The sequence below is a fragment of the Enhydra lutris genome, unplaced genomic scaffold, assembly GCF_002288905.1.
Source record: "Enhydra lutris kenyoni isolate GAN:26980312 unplaced genomic scaffold, ASM228890v2 scaffoldscaffold90, whole genome shotgun sequence".
NCBI lineage: Eukaryota > Metazoa > Chordata > Mammalia > Carnivora > Mustelidae > Enhydra > Enhydra lutris.
The window spans coordinates 6,468,446-6,484,727 of record NW_019154174.1 but is presented as its reverse complement, the minus strand read 5'-3'; the positions used below and the strand labels follow the sequence as shown (position 1 = coordinate 6,484,727).

General features: G+C 48.8%; 1 protein-coding gene across 1 annotated transcript; it reads right to left on the bottom strand.

Annotated features, from left to right (window-relative positions):
- Window positions 1-393: 393 nt before the first annotated feature.
- LOC111162250 (branched chain ketoacid dehydrogenase kinase) lies at window positions 394-5,136 on the bottom strand. Its single transcript, XM_022526530.1, has 12 exons — window positions 5,026-5,136; window positions 4,069-4,451; window positions 3,880-3,948; window positions 3,677-3,787; window positions 3,316-3,363; window positions 3,116-3,235; window positions 2,935-3,033; window positions 2,569-2,642; window positions 2,150-2,278; window positions 1,970-2,059; window positions 1,298-1,456; window positions 394-1,205 (listed from the first exon to the last, which is right to left on the bottom strand). The coding sequence occupies exons 2-12, from the start codon at window positions 4,261-4,263 to the stop codon at window positions 1,061-1,063; spliced, it is 1,239 nt and encodes a 412-aa protein (XP_022382238.1). The 5' UTR covers window positions 4,264-4,451; window positions 5,026-5,136; the 3' UTR covers window positions 394-1,060.
- Window positions 5,137-16,282: the final 11,146 nt, after the last annotated feature.

The following is a 16,282-nucleotide window of genomic DNA, read 5'->3' as shown; positions in this document are numbered from 1 at the left end:
GCTTCTAGGAAATCCAACCGGAAACATCCCTGCCCTGCTGAAAATCTGTCCATGGATTCGTGCTGCCTACAGGATAAAAGCCTGTATTTCCTGGCCAGACTCCAGCCACGTCCCCTGCGCCACAGCCAGCAGGATTTTCAGCCTGGTAAGTCACTATGGTTTCCACCACCTGGCTTTTGACCTCCAGATACAATTCCTGTCTTCCTCAATCCCCTACTTCTATCACCAGTCCCACCAAGCAGGGTTTCAGGCCCTTATTCCCCTCCCTTGGGTCCCCACCTGCTGTCTGGAGCCCTTTCCTTTTGCCCTCCCCTACCAGGGTCCCACTGTCCCCTGGGGCCTGCCAGAATATAATTTTATGTGTTCCTTTTTCTTGGCAGAAGCAGGCACAGCTGGCAGGCAGTATTTTTAACCTTACTCAGGAATCAGGTGGCTCAAGGAGGTTGCCCAGTCTGGTAACCTTCACCTCCAGAACCTGTGACTGCCAGGAAGGGAGGTGTCAGAACTGAGGCCTGAGGCTGGGCCAGCTTGGGCCTTCAATATAGCCTGGAACCCAGAAACATCTGTTAAACAAAATTGAACATTTGTTAAATGAAAAGAGATTTGGGGGCAATTCTATACCTGGCCTGACAGGCTGTCTGGACAGTTCGAGACTGGGACACAAGCTACATAAACCCAAGGGCCCAGGGAACCAGAACAGGGTGGCAACAAAAGCTCACCTGCCCTCCCCACACACGGGGCCCAAGAGGGCATTCAAAATGTGAACTTTAATAACAAACAGCAGGTCAAGGTCGGGGTTCCCCAGGAACGAGAATAAAGGAGATGGTGCTGGAGGCCTCAAGGGTCCCCACTTCCTCTCCTCCAAGGCCTGGAGGCAGGGAAGCAGTGGACCTCTGTGGAGGAGGGGTGGCACCGAGCTCCATGGAATTCCATCTGTTTGGGGCCCGAAGACCCAAGATGCAGCAGCATGTGGACCAGGGTGGCACCCTGCCTCGCCCAAAAGGTCCTGGCAGGGTGTGGGGCCCAGGTGAGGCAGGCAAGTAGGCCGAGGGCTGTGGGGTCAGATGCGGAAGCTTTCCTCTCGACCATCAATGTGCCGGAGCCGCAAGTAGATGTCTGTGCCAATGCCCTGCAGAGACTGCAGTCGAAGGGAACCGCCGAGGTACTCCGCGTAGGCCCGTGAGGTGGGCAGCCCGAAGCCAAAGCTGGGATGGGCAGGGGGACAGGATAGAAGCTTCAGAGGCTTAGGTCTCCTGGGGCCCCCCTACCCCTCCATCCTGGCCAGGTGGGGCCTCACCCGTGCATGGGCCCTGATTGGCCGCCACTGTGCATGTCCAGGTGGCCAAAAAGGGGGCTGATCCGGGGGTCCTGGGTGCTGGCCTCAGCTGTAGTGAAGTGGTAGTCCATTACCCGGTCCAGGTCCTTGTGAGCGATGCCCCCGCCCCGGTCTGAAATCCTGGCAAGATGTTGATAACATAGGCTTGGCTCCGCTTTGGTGGGAGCCTCACTACCTCTCAAATAAACAGTGCCAAGTCTGCCTTCCTGCCCTTCCACCCAAGGATGGGATGGGATCCATCCAGACCCTGGCCCTTGTTTTTTTAAGGAACATCCTTCCATCCTCACTTCTGCCTGGGCCAGTAGCTGCTTACACCTTCTCACGGGATTTTACACTTATTACCAACCCAACATCGTGGTCACGGGATTTTACAGTTACTACCAACCCAACATCGTGGACTGGTTACTCCTAACTCCCCACTCCAGGCCCCTCAGTTGCTGACAAGGATAGGACTTGGCACCTGCAGCCAGCCCCAGATCCGTTCCTATCCAGCTCGCGGCATTCAAAACCAGAGAGCATTCTGTCTGACCAGGGACCAAGTCTCAGAGTAGAGCAGCTCCTGGCTCAAGGTCATGCAGCAAGGCAGAAATAGCAACCCCCACATTCCCAGCCTAACTCCCACTCAGGGCAAACCTGATGACGAGATCAATATCATTGTTGGCGATGGTGATGACCACATCTGGGACATTGTAGGGAGTGTCGAGGTGACTCTCCATCGTGGCTCTATGTGGGGAGGAAACACCAGTAGGCGGTGGTGCCCCAGCCTCACCCCAGTTCCTGTCTGCCCCCTTCCAACATATCCAGCCAGCCTACCTCATGGCATTCTTGAGGAGCTCAGGCAGGATGTAGTCCAGCGGCATAGGGATGAAGGGGAAACGGGCGGCCACGTGTCCATTGATGCGGACGCGGGGGGCATTGCCATACTTGTGTTCACACAGGCGTCTGTGGATAGGAGCAAACCTAGCCAGTGATTCTCAGACAGAGGTGGTTCTGCCTCCACCAACCCCAGATGCAATTTCTAGAGAGATTTTTCCTTGCCACAACTGCGAGTTGTACTCAATAGAAGCCAGGATTCCTTCTAAAGATCCGAATAAGCACAGGACAGCCCCTAAGATTTATCTGACCCAAAATGTTAATAGTGCCACATTTGAGAAACCCTGTCCCAGGCAAGGGCTCAGACCCAACCCTTCCCAGCCAGAAGCCCTCCACCCCCTTAGCTGTTCTAGCCTCACCTGGCGAAGTCCACCCACTTTTCAATAATCTTCTTTGGCGACAAGCGAGTGCAGATGATGCCAACAAAGTCGGGCTGGCAGGAGAAAGAAAGTCAGGACTTAGCAGTACCTTGACCCACACCTTGCCATCTCTGGACCCCTGAAGCAGCCCCAAGCCTCTTCCAGGCCCTTGGCCTAGCCCCTAGCCCCAGGGGACCCTGGCTTGGTCCCGTCTATCCCACCTGGAAGTTCTCAGATGCCAGCACCCACCTGGTAGGTGTCAGATCCCAGCACCCCACCTGGAAGGTCTCAGATCCCAGCACCCCACCTGGAAGGTCTCAGATCCCAGCACCCCATCTGGTAGGTCTCAGATCCCAACACCCCCACCTTGTCCTCATGCAGCGCCAAGTGATGTGTGGCCAACATGCGGATCCCAAGCCTCGAGGTCAGTGTCTTGTCCAAGAAGTAGCGGACGAGTTTCTCATCCTGTGAAGAGTGGGTCCTCAGAAACCCCGTGCCTTTCCCAGGCCCCCCAACAGGCCCGGGTGCCCACTGTGCTGCCCCTGACCTCTATGTGCTTCCGGCTCTCGCGCAGTCCCTCCGCTAAGAGGGTCACCACATCCTTGTGGTCGTCCAGCAGCTGTCGCACCAGCTGGCAGTACTGAGCCTCGTCCGCCTGGTCCTTGATCTACAGGCCACAGAGTCATGAGCTTCGATATTTTGGCCCTGACCTCTCAGCCCCTCACCCTGCCCTGGCCCAGCCCTCACCGGAGGGAAGTCTGTCAGCTTCTGGAAGGCACGGATGTACAACTCGTGCTGCAAGGAAGAGGTGTGGAAGTTCACAGGGATGCTGTGGGCACTGGGTAGAGAACAGCCACCCATGCTTACCCATGGGGATTGCCATCCACCCCAATGCACTTGGTTTAAACCTCCATTGTGGCCTTTTAAGCCTCAGTAAATATGCAGCTTTGGCCTCCGAGGGCTTGTGTCTGAGCCCTCTGGCCCTGAAACCTTTTAGCAGACAAGGTTCTCCCACTCTGGTCCCGTCTCCTGATACGCCTCGTGGGCAGTGGGCACACTGATCTACAGTCCCCTCTAGAAAAACTCACACCCCCTGAGGCCACCTTACCACGTGCAGTATGGTGGGGTTGCAGCCAATGATAAAAGGAAGGCTCCGGAAACCCTTGATGCGGTGAGCAATCCTCACTGGCAGCTCTTGATGCAAGTACCTGGCACTTTTCTAGGAAAAATTAGGGAAGTCAGGACCAGGGCCGGACAGGCTGTGCCCCTGCTGCAGGAACCAAGAACCAACCAAGGGGGCTGGAATCTTACCAGAAGGTGGCTGCCATCCTGAGAGCGGCCAGCATAGAGCATCATGGTCGGAGTGAGGCGGACTGAGGGCTGGAGGGGCGAGGGGACTTTGAGGACTGGATCTGCAACACCCGTCCCCACCACATTAGCTCCACCCCTTCCCTGAACATCGTCCCCAGCTCCAGACCAGACCTCTGCCCAGTTGCGCACCTTCTCAGCGGCCACATCGATGGCCGACTGGTTGTAAAAGGAGGTGACAGTCTTGGAGCGCTCCCGCGCCATCTCCACGTGGTGCGTATCGGTGGCTGATGTGGAGCGGGCCCGGAGCGAGAGTGCAGGCCCCAGTAAAGGCCGGAGTGGAGGTCCGCTCCGGGGACCACTCCCCAGCACGGATGCCAGTATCATTGTCCGGCTCTGCTCCTTTGTTTCTTTTCAGACTAGGCAGCTGCTAGGGCAGAGCACCGGATACACCAAGGCGACCCCAAAGCGGGGCAGGGGGTGTATGGGTGGGCAGGGACTTTTCTCTGACTTCAGGAGCAACGACGGCAGGTCAGGGATGCTGACAAGCTCAGCCCCCAGGGAGCAGCTCCCATCTGCCAGGGAAAGGGAAGGGGTAGTTGTAAGGATCCGAATCCAGACAATTTGCACCATCTCTCCACGTGGACACTGGTATCATCAGACCCGGGCAATCTCTATACCCACCCATGCAACCACCTCCCCAAACACACACGGGCCGGGCCCGTACAACCTTGTTTTCCCGGGCTATTCTTCAACTTGAGGCTCTATCTGGTGCCTGGAGGGGAGGGGATCCTCAGACGCTTCCAGCCCGAAAACAACACCCCTCCCGGTGCTCCTGGGCACCCTCGTTCAGGGGGCGGGGCTGACCCCTACCCAGCGCCTTCAGACCCGGGCCCCCCACGAACGTGGCCTGCCTGTGTGTGGCACACAGCTTTGTGCCCCCGGGGGCCGGCTGCATCGAAGTAGCGGCCCCGGAGTCGCCGTCTGGGTTCCCCCTCCGCAGGGTCACTTGGTTCGGCCCGGATCCCCCCCTTTACGGTAGATGCCACCCCGGTCCGCGCGCACCCCGCGGTCCAGCTCAATGCCGGAGGCTACGAGCACGCGCCGCAAGCCTTGGCAGGCAGGGTCCGCGCCGGCTGCTCCACTTACCGCGGGGCCGGGGCCAGGGCCGGGGCCAGGGCCGGGGCCAGGGCCAGGGCCAGGGCCAGGGCCGAGGTCCGAGCGGATGGCCCAACAGTAGACGGGCCGGGAGAGCCGAGCCGCCTGCGCCCTCTGCCGCCGTGACGTCGTGTGGGCTTTGGGGGCCCGGTGCCTCCTGGGAGTTGTAGTTTGGAGCCAGACCGTATAAGCTACGCCCCTGCTCCTGGACCCCGAAATAAATTTCCACGGCTCCTTCCTGTGGTCTCCCTGGGTCTCTGTCTCCTGTTTTATAAAACAGGCTTCCTGGGAGCGAAATAGGAGAGGACGAGAAGACCCTTAGATGTGAAGCACACAGACCAAATCCTGCCTGCTTCCCTTCCCTGCGGTCCCATCCCTCCCTACCATTATTTCTTGACTCATTTGTGGAAGACCAGACTGCTGGTTCAAACCCTAGTTCAGCCACTTTTACCATCTGGAATGACTTGACTTAAACTGCCTCATGCTTTAATTTCTGTCTTCGTAAAATTAGGATATACCAAACTTGGGATTGTGTGGGTATATGAGTTTATAGATGTAAAGTGCCTAGAACAGTGCCAGGCATGAAATTAGCACGATGTGAGTATGTTATTATTCATTCATGCCTGACACGCTGATTGGGTGACTTTTCTGTGCCAGAAGAGGAGCTGGGGTATTGAATCAAACAAGTGGACGCTCCCCTGACCCACAGAGGAAGAAAGTTTCAGTGTCATAAATCCTGATGAAGGCTGCACAGGAAGGAAGCATCAGATAGGGTCTGGGACATTGGTACAGGTGCAGCATGAGTAGGATGTGGTCAGGTACCCAAGCCTTAGTGGGAAGGGCATGACAAGACAGAGAATAGTCTGGATAATCTGAGGATATGCCTGAAGCCATATGGAGTCTAGGAAGAAGGGCTGAATGGGGTGACTAGAGCCTGATTGTGAAGGGCAAGGATCCTGCAATTCGTCCTGAGATAGTAAGAAGTCATTGAAGAGTTTTAATTTGATCTGCTCCTTAGATAGAATCCTGTGGCTATAATGTTTGGAAGATTGGTTGTTGGTGAGACCAAATGCAGAGACCAGTGAAAAAAACTATTTACTTTTCCTAGGCAGGAGGTGATGGAGAGACTTTACTGTGTGTGTGTGTGTGTGTGTATGTGTGTGTACTTGTATTTGTACTGATCGGATTTTTCTTTACCATGATTATGTATTTTCTAAATATTTTTTTAAATTTCACTTTTTAGGGGCGCCTGGGTGGCTCAGTGGGTTAAAGCCTCTGCCTTCGGCTCAGGTCATGATCTCAGGGTCCTGGGATCGAGCCCCACATCAGGCTCCCAGCTCCATGGGGAGTCTGCTTCCTCCTCTCTCTCTCTCTCTCTCTGCCTGCTTCTCTGCCTACTTGTGATCTGTCTGTCAAATAAATAAATAAAATCTTAAAAAAATTTTTTTTCACTTTTTAAATTTTTTGATATAAGTTTTCTTTTTAATATTGTATTTACTTATTTATTTGTCAGAGAGAGCACAAGCAGGGGGAATGGCAGGCAGAGAGAGAAGGAGATTCCCAGGGGAGCAAGGAGCCTGATGCGGGACTCCATCCCAGGATCCCAGGGGTGTTATGACCTGAGTGCAAGGCAGACACTTAACTGACTGAGACAACCAGGCATCCCCCCCTTTTTTTTTTTTTTAATTAAAAAAGGATTAAATGAAGCAGGCAACATCTTTGGAGCCCAAAGGCTGTCTTTAAACTTCAGCAGAGGTGGGACCCTTTACCACGGCCAGAGGGCCTGAGGAACTGGAGGAAGGTCTGCGTATACCACGAGGATAGGGCTCCCTGAGTCTCTGGATTTCCATTGCGCCCCCTCATCCCCACACCATTCCCACCCTTTCTTTTCCAGCTTCCTGGCAATATCCTGGACGGAGCCACGAGGCCTCTGAGCTCTGGAGGCAGGCATGGCTCCAGCCGGTGGAAGAAGGGAGAAGGAAGGCTGGTTCCGGTGGGGAGGACAGCATGCGCAGAGAAGCAAAGGACTCGGAGTGCTTGCAGTGTGCCAGAGCTCGGCGCTTACGTGGCCGCGGCGTGTCCGGGAGAGGGTTGCTGTAATGGCCCAGAAGCAGAGGCGTCTGGGCAGGACTTCACCCCAACTGACCTGGCTGTCTTGGCCCCCGGCTCGGCCTAAACTCGTTGCTGACACTTGGAGGCGGAGGGTGGACATGCACCCGGGCGTTTCATAACACTCGTGCACAGTCCACCACTGCTTGGGCACTCTTTGATGAGTCGTGTGTTGTATTAATTTAATCTTCATAGCAACCCATGAGGCAGCAACTATTATTATTATCATTTTACAGAACGATTAAAAGACTTGTTCTGCTCTTTTCTCTCTGTCCTTACCCCCCACACGCAATGGCTCCAGCCACACTGTCCTCCCTGTTGCTCCCTAAGCAAAGCAGGTAGGTTCTGCCTCAGAGCCTCTTACTGGCTGTCCTCTCTGTCCGGAACGCCCTTCCCTAGATACCCACATAGCTGACCCCTCACCTCCTTCAAGCCTTCCCCCAAATGTCAACTGAATGAAGCCCACCCTGACCATCCTATTTAAACTTGCAGTCACCTCCATTCCCCTCACTCTAGTTTTTATTTTATTTGTAGCATTTGTCACCAACAAGATCCTATATACTTTATGTATTGATTGTGCACTTTTTCATCTTTTTAAAAGGATTTACTTATTCATTTGTTTGAAAGAGTAGGGGGAGGGGCAGAAGGAGAAGGAGAGAGAGAATCTCAGGCAGACTCCCCACTGAGCATGGAGCCCTGAGCCCTGAAACTCACTGTGGGGCTCCATCCCATGACCCTGAGGTCATGATCTGAGCCCAAATCAAAAGGCGGATGCTCAATCAACTGAACCACCCAGATGCCCCTTTTATCTTCTCTTCTAAAATATAAGACCAGGGGTGCCTGGGTGGTTCAACTGGTTAAGCATCTGACTTCCGCTCAGGTCATGATCCCAAGGTCCTAGAATTAAGTCCCGTGTGGGGCTCCCCACCCAGTAGGGAGCCTGCTTCTCTCTGCCCCTCCCCACTTGTGCTCGCTCTCTCTTTCTCTCAAATGAATAAAATCTTTAATAAAATAAAATGTAACACCAGAGCATGAATATTTGTCTGCTTTCCTGATTTATCCCAAGCTCCTAACACAATCTCTGGCACATAACATGGGCTCCATAAACATTTGTTAAATAAGTGAAGGAAATCTGGGGCTTTATTTTCTGAGCTATTGAAATGGGATGCTATTGAAAGGCAGAAAGTGACAGGACTACATCATTATTTTTTTTTAATAAGCTCTAGGCCAAAAGTGGGACTTGAACTCATGACCCCAAGATCAAAAGTCACGTGCTTTACCAGCTGAGCCAGCCAAACACCCCTACAATCATCCATTTCTCAAAGGACCACTTTCTTTTTGTTTTTTAAAAATTTATTTATTTATTTAATTGACAGAGAGACAGTGAGAGAGAGAGCACAAGGAGGGGAAGTGGGAGAGGGAGAAACAGACCTCCCGCAGAGCAAAAACCCCAATTCGGGGCTCCATCCTTGGACTCTGGGATCATGACCTGAGCCAAAGCCAGATGCTTAACAACTGAGCCACCCAGGCACCCCTGAAAGGATCACATCTTTTTTTTTAATGTCCTCAAAAACATTTTTTAATTTAATTTAATTTTTTCAGTGTTCCAAGATTCATTGTTTAGGTACCACACACCCAGTGCTCCTTAATACCCACCACCAGGGTCTCCCAACACCCATCCCCTCCCCTCCAAAACCCTCAGTTTGTTTCTCAGAGTCCACAGTCTCTCGTGGTTTGTCTCCCACTCTGATTTCCCCAAATTCACTTCTCTCCTTCAATCAATATCCACCATGTCATTCCTTATGCTCCACAAGTAAGTGAAACCATATGATAATTAACTCTCTCTGCTTGACTTCTTTCACTCAGCATAATCTCCTCCAGTCCTGTCCATGTTGATACAAAAGTTGGGTATTCATTATTTCTGATGGAGGCATAATACTCCATTGCATATATGGACCACATCTTCCTTATCCATTCGTCTGTTGAAGGGCATCTTGGCTCTTTCCACAGTTTGGTGACTGTGGTCATTGCTGCTATGAACATTGGGGTACAGATGGCCCTTCTTTTCACTACATCTGTATCTTTGGGGCAAATACCCAGTAGTGCAATTACAGGGTCATAGAGTAGCTCTATTTTTTTTTTTAAAGATTTATTTATTGGGGCACCTGGGTGGCTCAGTGGGTTGGGGCCTCTGCCTTCGGCTCGGGTCATGATCCCGGGATCCTGGGATCGAGCCCCACATCGGGCGCTCTGCATCGGGCGCTCTGCTTGGCAGGGAGCCTGCTTCCCTTCCTCTCTCTCTGCCTGCTTCTTTGCCAACTTTGATCTCTCTCTGTCAAATAAATAAAATCTTTTAAAAAAAGATTTTATTTATTTGACAGAGAGAGAGTGAGAGAAGGAACACAAGCAAGGGGAGCGGGAGAGGGAGAAGCGGCCTTCCTGCAGAGCAGGGAGCCTGATGTGGGACTTGATCCCAGAACCCTGAGATCATGACCTGAGCCGAAGGCAGACACTTAATGACTGAGCCAATCAGTAACCCTATTACCTCTATTTTTTATTTCTTTTTTAATAAAGATCTTATTTATTTATTTGACAGGGAAAGAGAGATCACAAGTAGGCAGAGAGGCAGGCAGAGAGAGGGGGCGGAAAGCAGGCTCCCCGCCGAGCAGAGAACCCAATGCAGGACTCAGTTCCAGGACCCTGAGATTATGACCTGAGCCGAAGTCAGAGGCTTAACCCACTGAGCCACGCAGGCGCCCCTCTATTTTTAATTTCTTAAGGAATGTCCACACTGTTTTCCAAAGTGGCTGCACCAACTTGCATTCCCACCAACAGTGTAAGATCCACATCCTCTCTAACACACGTTGTTTGCTGTCTTGTTCATTTTGGCCATTCTAACTGGTGTAAGGTGGTATCTCAGTGTGGTTTTGATTTGAATCTCCCTGATGGCTAATGATGATGAACATTTTTTCATGTCTGTTAGCCATTTGTATGTCTTCTTTGGAGAAGTGTCTGTTCATGTCTTCTGCCCATTTTTTGATGTGATTTTCTGTTTTTTGAGTGTTGAGTTTGAGGAGTTCTTTATTAGATCTTGGATTATCAGCCTTTTGTCTGTTGTGTCATTTGCGAATATCTTCTCCCATTCCATGGGTTGCCTCTTTGTTTTGTTGACTATTTCCCTTACTGTGCAGAAGCTTTTTATCTTTTTTTAATATTTTTTATTTTTTTTAAAGATTTTATTTATTTGACAGACAGAGATCACAAGTAGGCAGAGAGAGAGGGAAGCAGACTCCCTGCTGAGCAGAGAGCCCGATGTGGGGCTCGATCCCAGCACCCTGGGACCATGACCTGAGCTAAAATCGGAGGCTTTAACCCACTGAGTCACCTAGGTGCCCCAGAAGCTTTTTATCTTGATGAAGTCCCAAAAGTTCATTTTCGCTTTTGTTTCCTTTGCCTTTGGAGACATATCTCGAAAGAAGTTGCTGTGGCTAATGTCGAAGAGGTTACTGCCTATATTCTCCTGAAGGATTTTGATAGATTCCTGCCTCACATTGAGATCTTTTATCCATCTCGAGTTTATCTTTGTGTATGGTGTAAGAGAATGGTCAAGTTTCATTCTTCTATACATAGCTGTCCAATTTTCCCAGCACCGTTTATTGAAAGACTGTCTTTTTTCCACTGGATATTTTTTCCTGCGTTGTCGAAAATTATTTGACCATAGAGCTGAGGGTCCATATCTGGGCTCTCTACTCTGCTCTACTGGTCTAAGTGTCTGTTTTTTTGTCAGTACCGTGCTGTCTTCGTGATCACAGCTTTGTAGTAAAGCTTGGAGTCGGGCAACGTGATGCCCCTGGTTTTGTTTTTCTTTTTGAACATTTCCTTAGCATTTCAGGGTATCTTCTGGTTCCATACAAATTTTAGAATTGTTTGTTCCAGCTCTTTGAAAAATGCTGGTGGAATTTTGATCAGGATGGCATTGAAAGTATAGATTGCTCCAGGCAGTATAGACATTTTAACAATGTTTATTCCTCCAATCCATGAGCATGGAGTGCTTTTCCATCTTTTTGTGTCTTCTTCAATTTCTTTCATGAGTGTTCTGTAGTTCCTTGAGTACAGATCCTTTATCTCTTTGGTTAGGTTTATTCCAAGGTATCTTGTGGTTCTTGGTGCTATAGTAAATGGAATCTATTCTCTAATTTCCCTTTCTATATTTTTCTTGTCAGTGCATAAGAAAGCAACTGATTTCTGTACATTGACTTTGTATCCTGCCACATTACTGAATTGCTGTATGAGTTCTGATAGTTTGGGGGTGGAGTCTTTTGGGTTTTCCTTGTAAAGTGTCATGTCATCTGCGAAGAGAAAGAGTTTGACTTCTTCTTTGCCAATTTGAATATCTTTTATTTCTTTTTGTTGTCTGATTGCTGTTGCTAGGACTTCTAGTACTACTTTGAACAACAGTGGTGAGAGTGGACATCCTTGTTGTGTTCCTGATCTCAAAGGAATTGCTTGTCAGTTTTTCCCCCGTTGAGAATGATATTTGCTGTGGGCTTTTCATATGTAGATTTTATGCAGTTGAGGAATGTTCCCTCTGTCTCTGTACTTTGAAGCATTTTAATCAGGAACGGATGCTGTATCTAGTCAAATGCTTGTTCTGCAGTAATTGAGAGAATGATGTGGTTCTTCTCTCTTCTCTTATTGATTTGTTCTATCACATTGATTGATTTGCGAATGTTGAACCACCCTTGCATCCCAGGGATAAATCCCACCTGGTCATGGTGGATAATCTTTTTAATGTACTGTTGGATCCTATTAGCTAGGATCTTGTTGAGAATCTTGGCATCCATATTCATCAGGGATATTGGTCTGAAATTCACCTTTTTGCTGGGGTCTTTGCCTGGCTTGGGGATCAGGGTAATGCTGGCTTCATAGATAGAGTCTGGAAGTTTTCCTTCTGTTTCTTTCTCTTTTTTTCTTTATTTCTTTCTTTTCTTTTCTTTTTTTTTTAAACAGCTCCAGGAGAATAGGTATTATTTTTTCTTTGAATGTTTGGTAGAATTCCCCAGGGAATCTGTCAGGTCCTGGGCTCTTGTTTTTTGGGAGGTTTTTGATCACTGCTTCAATCTCATTACTAGATATTGGTCTATTCAGGTTGTCAATTTCTTCCTGATTCAATTGGAAGTTTATAGGTTTCCAGGAATGCATATATTTCTTCTAGGTTGCTTAACTTGTTGGCATATAACTGTTGATAATAATTTCTGATGATTGTTTCTATTTCCTTGGTGTTAGTTGTGATCTCTCCCTTTACATTCATAATTTTATTAATTTGTGTCCTCTCTCTTTTCGTTTGAATTGGTTTGGCCAGTGGTTTATCGATCTTATTGATTCTGTAAAAGAACCAGATTCTAGTTTCATTGATGTTTTCTATTATATCTCTAGTTTCTAACTCATTGATCTCTGCTCTAATCTTGATTATTTCCCTTCTTGTGCATGGGGTTGGCTTAATTTGTTGTTTGTTTTCCCATTTGAAAGAATCACTTTGATTGTGATGTGGAGAATCAGTCTGTGGATGAGGGGCAAGGATACCTGGGAGACCAGTGAGGAGACTATTGCATTTATCTGGGTAGGAGGTGAAGGTAGCTTGGACCAGGGTAGTGGTCTGCATAGATTACAGGGATTGAGAGAGTAATGCTGGAGCAGTGGCTTGGGTGGATGGGAAAGCCCGAGGAGGAACAGGTTTGGGGAAGTTTAAGGAGCTCATTTTGGGATGCATTGCATTGCATCTGAATGGCCTGGGAAGCATCCAGGTGGCGACATCCAAGAGGTGATCCTACAATGGGGTTTGGAACCAGGAGAAAGATCTAGGCTCAGGGCAGAGGTTGGAAGCTGTGACCTGGAGAGAGTAAGAAAAGACAGAGGAGAAAACAATACCTTCCCATGTGGTAGTTTGTATTTCCAAAAATGGTCCACCCCACATGAACGTCTTAGAATATGACTTTGACACTTCTCAAATCAAGAGACGGAGTCCTATGTTCCTCCCCTTGGAACAGAGGAGGCTTGTGTTACAGTGGAAGAGATACATGTGACTTAAAAAAAAAAAGTTTTATTTTTAAGTGATCTCTATGCTCGACGTAGGGCTCAAACTTACAACCCCAAGATCAAGAGTCACATGCTCCACCAACTGAGCTGGGACACTACCATGTGACTTTTAAAGCTAAATCATAAGAGATGATACGGCTTCCCCCTCGCTCCCTGAAGCACTTGTCCTAGAATCCAGAGCTGCCTTGCTAAGCAAGCAGTCTGACTGTCCTGTATTCATCATCTATGGCCGTGTAGCAGATTACTCCCAGAGCATCACAGTGCTCAAAACAATAAACCTTTGGTATCTCACAGTTTCTTTGGGTCAGGGATCTGGAAGCAGCTAAGCTAGGTGGTTCTGGCTCAGGATTTCTCACGAAGTTCCAGTCAAGATGTTGACTAAAACTACAGGCATCTAAAGGCTTGACTGGTGCTGGAGAATCCAGTTCCATGGTGGCTCTCCCACATGCCTAACAAGGTCATGCTGGTTGTTGGCAAAAAGCCTCAGTTCCTTACTAAGTGGTCCATTCCCTAGGGCTGCCTGAGTGTCCTCATAACATCGTTACTGGCTTCGCACAGAGCCAGTGATCTAAGAAGGAGCAAGATGGAAGCCACAATATCTTTATGACTTACCCATGAACATGACACATGATAATTTCTGGATTAGCCTATGGGCCCAGGTTGGCCCCCATCTAGTGTGGAAAGAGACTACACAATGAATGATATGAATACTAGAAAATGGAAATCATTTAGGACAATTTTGAAAGCTGACTATTGTAGCCTGGAGACTGCCATACTGTGAGGAAGCCCAGACTAGTCCCTACAGAGAGACTATATGGATCCTGAGATTACAAGAGAAGGAGAAAGAATCACTAGGTTAGCCCTCAGTGACTTCAATCTCCCATTATTCCAGCGTTAGCCATCATTGGACTGCAACAATGGGACCCAGGCTTCTGAGCCAAAATTCTCTTCCCAAATTCCCAACCTATAAAATCTGTAAGAGAAAATAAAATGACCGTTTTTGTTTCATGCCATTCTTTGTTGAGATGATTTGTTGAACAGCAGTATGTCCTCAACAATTCCCACCTTCTGGTATTCACACCACTCTGTAGTATCTTCCAGCACTGCCTAGGGCTGATGTGACCCCATAGGATACTGAAGACAAGACATAGGACTAAGGCTGCTATAACAAATTACCACAAATTTAGTGGCTTAAAGCAACATAAATCTATTCTCTTATAGTTCTGCAGTTCAGAAGCCCAACAAGGCTCTCACTGGGCTAAAATCAAGATATCAATAGTTCCTTTCCAGACACTTTTGGGCAGAATCCATTTCCTTGCCTTTTCCTTCTTCTAGAGGCCACCCAACATTCCTCAGTTCATGACCTCCTTCTTCCATCTTCAAAGCCAGCAACACTGCATCCTCTCTGTACCTTCCTTACATAGTCACACCTCCCTCTGACTCTCCTCTGCTGCTGCTTCTCATTTTCCCCCTGCCCCTTTTCACTTTTAAGTGATTATATTGGTTACACAGGATAATCTACTTTAAAGCCAGCAGATTCGTAACCTTAATTCCATCTGCAGTCCTAATTCCTGTTTGCCATGGAAACTCACATATGCATAGGTCGCTGGGATTAAACATGGGCATCTTTGGGAGCCATTATTCTGGGGACCATGCTGCCTGAAAGAATGGGTTTGAGAAGGAGCAGGCACAGAGAGAGGAGCCAGAAGGAGAGTGAAATATCACAGAATCCAGAGAAAAAGAGTTCCTGGACAGGAGTGACTACCACTGTTGGAGATCAAGCATGATAAGAACTCAAAGATATCCATTGGAGGGGTACCTAGCTGGCGCAGTAGGAGAAGCATGTGACTCTTAACGTCAGGGTCCTGAGTTTGAGACCTACATTGGGTGTAGAGATTTCTCTCTCTTTCTCTTTCTCTTTCTCTCTCTCTTTCCATCCCCCCACCCCACACATATATACATACCCATTGGATTTAGTATTGTGATGACATCAGCCATTAGTTGTCAGGGGAGTATTTGGGGGCAGGAGCTAGTTTATGGTGTGCTGGGCAGTAAGGAAGAAGTGAGAAAGTACACGCTGGAATTGTAAAATCTTCCCAAAAACTCTATTGTGAAGGGAAATTTGTTACTATTTCTAAAACGGGGAAAGAGAAGCGACTTTCAATGCAGATGAGAAGGCAGGAGAGGTATAGGAGAGACGGGTCATCAATAGACGTGATGTCTGGGAGGGAAACAGCGCAGCTAGCCCACGGAAGGCTTGGAAAAGAGGGACTCTGGGGTTGATCCAGACTCAGGTTTTTGCCAGGCTGGCGCCACGACGGAACAGAGGTTAGGATAATGTCGAGCGTGTGGCGTGATAATGGAGCTAGGAATTTTTTTTTAATTTTAATTTATTTTTTTTTAGATTTTATATATTTATTTGACAGAGAGAAAGACACAGTGAGAGAGGGAACACAAGTAGGAGGAGTGGGAGAGGGAGAAGCAGGCTTCCTACTGAACAGGGAGTCCTATGTGGGGCTCGATCCCAGGACTCTGGAATCATGACCCGAGTTGAAGGCAGTGGCTTAACCCACTGAGCCACCCAGGCGCCCCTAATTTATTTTTTAAATTTCTTTTCAGTGTTCCAGAATTCACTGTTAATGCACCACACCCAGTGTGGAGCTGGGAATTTAAGGGCAAGAGGGAGAGGCGGGGAGAGAGAGAGAGAGACTGGCCTGCAGGCGGCGCTGATGAGATAGAAGGGGAAAACTGAGCAAGATAGGACGATTGGAGATTATAGGGTCCTAATAGTATCTGAAATAATAATTTCAGTGAAAATGCTGGTTTTTTATCGGATCGCAGTATTCTCTGGGTTCCCAGGTCCGCCGGTCCCTAATCCCTGGATGTTCCAAAGTTTAGAACAGAGCTCGGCATAGCGTAAACGCTACACGGTTAGCCACATTAATATAATTTTTAAAACTCGGAGACTCCATTTCCCTTAAGGCATTGCGGCCACTCCGACTACAACTCCCATGATGCCTGGCAGGCCGTGCGCTCCAGTAAT

Excerpts from the sequence above, each read along its gene's own strand:
- LOC111162250 (XM_022526530.1), bottom strand. The coding sequence starts at position 4,263 with ATGATACTGGCATCCGTGCTGGGGAGTGGTCCCCGGAGCGGACCTCCA. Across the intron at positions 3,034-3,115 it reads AGAGCCGGAAGCACATAGAG|GATGAGAAACTCGTCCGCTA; the intron begins GTCAGGGGCAGC and ends CACTCTTCACAG. Across the intron at positions 1,457-1,969 it reads GATATTGATCTCGTCATCAG|GATTTCAGACCGGGGCGGGG; the intron begins GTTTGCCCTGAG and ends ACATCTTGCCAG.